The 5,034-nt window shown below is 34.2% G+C and overlaps 1 protein-coding gene across 1 annotated transcript; it reads left to right on the forward strand.

Annotated features, from left to right (window-relative positions):
• The first annotated feature begins 580 nt into the window (after nucleotides 1-580).
• On the forward strand, nucleotides 581-3,971 carry LOC117112409 (adhesion G-protein coupled receptor D1-like). Its single transcript, XM_033255483.1, has 6 exons — nucleotides 581-634; nucleotides 1,082-1,302; nucleotides 1,823-1,889; nucleotides 2,253-2,356; nucleotides 2,686-2,854; nucleotides 3,897-3,971. Exons 1-6 carry the CDS (start codon nucleotides 581-583, stop codon nucleotides 3,969-3,971), a joined length of 690 nt encoding a protein of 229 aa, XP_033111374.1.
• The last annotated feature ends 1,063 nt before the right edge of the window (nucleotides 3,972-5,034 follow it).

Raw genomic sequence — 5,034 nt, forward strand, 5'->3', positions numbered from 1 at the left:
TTTGAGCCTGATGTCGAAAGTGTGCGTCTCTCTCTCACTCATCGCTTTGGTTGTTTCTCTCATTGTTTACTGCTTATTTCCGTAAGTTATTTAAATTCCTTTTTTTAAAAAGTAATTTTAAGTGTTGATCTCATAGTTTAACACATCGAGGGTACACCTACTATGACAACTAAACACCACATTGTAGTAAACAGCATATAAATTTATTTGTCAAACAAGTATTGGTTAAAAGCAAAGTGTCTCTGGCAGGACTTGAGCCTGAAGCCTCTCGCTGCAATGGCGCGAATGTCTTACATTAGACCACAGAGACATACGCGTGCATGTAAAACGCAGACATCTTCTCTCATACAGCCGGCTTGAAGCGCACACATACTGGGGTCATGTTTAAGCATAGAGAAAATCTCTATGGTTTAAGTGAGAACTGGCTTGTACATTGTCGTAGCTTGGAAAAATAAATAGTACAAGTTGAGGTATAAATATTTGTAGCAAAATATACATATGCATATTTACTTGTTTACCTTTAAATAGGGAACTATGGAAATCACTCCGCGTTTCAATCCACAAAAACTTGGTTGTTAACATGATTTCGATGCAATCACTCTTTCTTTTTGGGATCGACAAGACAGGCAACAAGGTAAGTAGGCCTATTACTGAAATGCAAAGATTATATCAGAATTTATTATCAGATTCAAACTATTCTTTATTTATAATAGTTTGAATTAATTCCCTCAGCAAAACTTCTCAATAATAAAACTAGCATATATACGAATATGAAACATTAAATTATACCGTAATAAATGTATTACTATTACATTATTATAAAAGTTTTTAATACTTATATATCGCTATTGGCAATATTTGGTCCATGTACGTTATTATAGTTCCTTCGATTCGTTCCTTCGATTCTTTGTTCGATTGCTGTTCGTGTGTCCGTTTCTCCATCCATCCACCCGCCCACACCATCCACCTAGAGGACAAGTGCCGTAAGATCATTAAATTATCCGATTACATGTACGTGTATCTAACATACGTACATTCTACATTATCCATCGAATCGTTTAAATAGTCATTTACCTTTCAGATCATATGTGCACTCGTTAGCGTTCTTCTTCACTTCACTGCGCTGAATACATTCACCTGGATGTTTGGTGAGGCGGTATACTTGCTTTTCAAAGTTTCCACATCAGCCCCCAACCAACACAACCGACTTCGAAATTACATGGCAGTGTGCTATGGTGTTCCCCTTATCATCGTTGTCATTTCTTCGGCTGGATTCACATCCGAATACAATGATGGTAACAGGTAGGTTACTGATTAATTTATAATGCTGGAAACCCAGGGGTGGTGCCAGCGGGGAGCAGGCTCCGTCGAGGAGAGCTGCACCCAACCCCTTCGTTTGGGAGGGAGAAAAACAATTTCCTATATAGAAAAAAATTATATGTATTTTTTACATGTTAGTGGACTCTACGATTAAATAAGGATTGGAAAACCTAAACTGTCACAGTTTTCGGGGTTTCGCCCCCGAAATCTACTTCGCTGTCGTTGAACAACCCCCCACCCCCCAAAACCGGTGACATTGGACAGTCCGTCTGGTAACTCCTGGCACCATCCATGGCGATGTTGTATTGTTAAAATGTATGCATTGGCGCGTCAGAGAGCCCAAAAGGCTTCCCACACGAAATAGCAAACGGATTTTGTAATTTCAAAGGATGACAAAGATGACATTTCTATAGATGGGAATATTGGCATATCTTCTTTATCTTAATTATTTATAAAAAGTAACAACAACGATTTATTCTAACATTTTTTTTACCTTTTCCAGTTGTTGGCTTGGTCAAGAAAGAGGAATGATATGGGCATTTGTAGCACCAGCATTATGCATTGCTATGGTAAAGAATATTTTATGTGTACAATTTCGTGTTGGAGATCAACATAGAATGTGATCAATGTTGCTATTGGCAATCCGGTCCACCGCCTCAAAACATGTTTAATTGTCTTGCTTTGTGTATTGCTTTTTCAAATATTTTATTTTATAACAAGTGACGAAATGAAATGAAGCGTAAATATTGTTAGATACTTCTAAAAATTGTATTTCTTGTAATTTTTAACCAATACATTTATTTATTAATATATTTATTCTTATAAATGCAATTTTTATGTAACAATGTGTATACTCCACCTTCTCTTCTTAATGACGAATATATTTGCCTTTATGTTAATACTGTACACATTTTTTATTGATTTTTCTCAAGGGTAACACTGGAATAATGTGCATTGTTGTGAGAATAATCTACAAACGAGCAGGTAATATGGTAGGAAAACCAGCGGCAGCAAGGAACAAGTTTAAGCAATTGAGGTGATTAGGCCTATATATATATATACATACATACATATATATATCTTTTATTAATATCTCTGATCACATAGCTAGAAGTTTCACTTCTCTATTTTTGAAAGGTTTTTGTGAATAAATTTAATTTGAATAAGTTCAAACGTATTTATACATGCTATGATACTGCCTTGAGTAACCGTTTTTGTTTTCACACTATAATTTTTGATTGAAAATTCGAAGAACAAAATTGCTATTCCAATATCTATTATAATACTGGGTGGTTGATTGGTTACACGATCACATTAGCCTCATATCCGTAGTCAGCTATCTCAAACTCTGATTTTGTTCTACAGAAAAGCTACTCGTGGTACATTAATGCTGCTACCAATAATGGGTAGCGCGTGGATCATTGGACCGTTTGCTGTCAGTTCGGATACTGAATTCCTTGATTACGTATTCAACTTGTTAAACGGCTCGCAGGGGATCTTTATATTCCTTATCTACTGCGTCTTTGATAATGAGGTAAAATTGACTTTATTTCGTTGTTTTCAATTATTTTTAAGTTAGGCGATATTTACAAGTGGAATGTGTGTCATTAAAATGAGTAGGCCTAACTGTAATAGCATCAGCCATTGTGACTATGCCTTTTTTGACATTATTTATTTTTATTATTAATTATTCAGAAAAAAAAAGATGCAATACAAATCAATACAATACAATTACGAAGAATCTTAATCTTATGTCCACACTCAAATTTTGTGTTATGTTCCCATAATTATGAGCATATTACTTGATAACATAAAAGTTGATAGTGTGGACAAAACATTAGTAGACACAACTGCCCGGAAGACACGCCTAAAGCTTGGTTTTCATACAATCGCTACATACGCTATCGCTGACAGCTTTCGGTGACGCTGATTGGTCGATGAAATCAGGGAGTCTTCTCGATTGCGTCTGGCACAGCTGCTACGCAGTACTGTACAACGTTTGCACTGAAAACACCGTACCGACAGTGTAGCGATTTTATAGAAAACAGGCTTAAGCCATTGTCACAAGATAGGCGTGTACAGTACATTCATGACACAGACAAGGCACAAAAGACAATTTATTATTGATATTAGTGTTTAAAACCTGCATTAAATAGATTATTCCTACAAAATCTACGTTCAGTATTATGTTACATCCTCATTCTCCTCAACAATTGACATTCGTCGTTTCCTTAATTAGTCCTAAAAAAGTTCAATGCCATATTATAGGCCTACACCACTTGTGTTAAATTTGGAATGACATTTTTTCGATAACCTGGCAACAACCATGTTGAGGGGCAACATTTAACTAACCAATGATTACTGTTTGTATGTGGTATCTGTTGTCTGCTCTGGTGTCCCCAAAATAAAAAGTTGCGAGACTTCAGAGGTTGATGACGTTCTTTCAAAATACATCCGATGAAATGGTCTATATCTCTATATGTTAATTAATTGTTTATTTAAACTACAGAGATTTGTATGTATTATGCATTTTTTCCTCATAATTTAAGGTCGAAAATTTGATTTCATTTTTACAGACAAATGAGTGTTTTAAAAAACGATTCAAGAAAATCGAAGTAACCACAGGGACGGAAATGACGCAAAACCAGTGAATATAATACGTAACTTTTTGGATTGGTATTCAGTATACTGAAATTGTAGTAGTCAAAGCAAAAGTAATGTGCACTATATTTTTAGATGTGAATACTGTGTCTAAATAAAATTGTATGTGGTAATAATAATATTTCCAAAATATCAAAAACACATTTTATTTGTGTCACATTCGAGATCCAAGTTATTGAAAATAGGAAGAGGGTGTATCTTACCGTCTACTCCATACGACACTAGTGCTATGTTATCATTATTGAGATGTTATTGAGATAACTTATGTGTTTAAAATTTGTATTTTGAATAGATTACCACAGTCGTGTCTCTGTTGTCAACAGACGTTGGTTAACGTTCATTACGCCTGAATTACTTCATAGGCTTTCTGGAATAGGCATTTTTGGAAATTTAATATTTTACCATCAAAATGTACTAAAAACACAACAGCTCGCATTGTATTAGTTATCAAACACACATTTAATCGTCAATTAAAATTTACAAAGAAAAAGTAAGATACAACATCTTAATAATTACTTTTGAAATTGGGATCAAATTGGGAACGCTTTTTGCACTGATAGCAAAAAAGTAGTATCACACGGTATCGTGACGTAACACTGTAGTAACGGATGATTAGCGTACTTAGCAATGCCAACTTTATTTGTTTTTGATAAGAAATCAATGATTGCTTCTAACTTCACAGTTTTTCCTCATGCTGCTACACCCAACAAACAACTTTACACTATGGATCACTTTACATTACAAGTGAGGAAAACAGCATATATATAATTTTGAACCAAGATGTAGAAATTAAAACAAATAAGCATGATTGTAGTCAAGAAAAATAGTACAGTTTGGTATAAGTGTAAACACTCTTTATATATTAAATAGACTGTACGTTAACATTAGTAAATGGTTGTTAATTATTAAAGGAAAGGAAGGAATGCAATGTAATTATCGGTGGTATTCACCATAGAAAAATAATTGAAAAGAGCTATTACACTAAAAGGGGTTTAAATATAAAAGATATCTTTTGGTATAAATATTCATTTTGGGTACCGTGAAATAATATTA

The sequence above is a fragment of the Anneissia japonica genome, unplaced genomic scaffold (assembly GCF_011630105.1).
Source record: "Anneissia japonica isolate Jap-2015-1 unplaced genomic scaffold, ASM1163010v1 scaffold3735_len701357_cov177, whole genome shotgun sequence".
Taxonomy (NCBI): Eukaryota; Metazoa; Echinodermata; class Crinoidea; order Comatulida; family Comatulidae; genus Anneissia; species Anneissia japonica.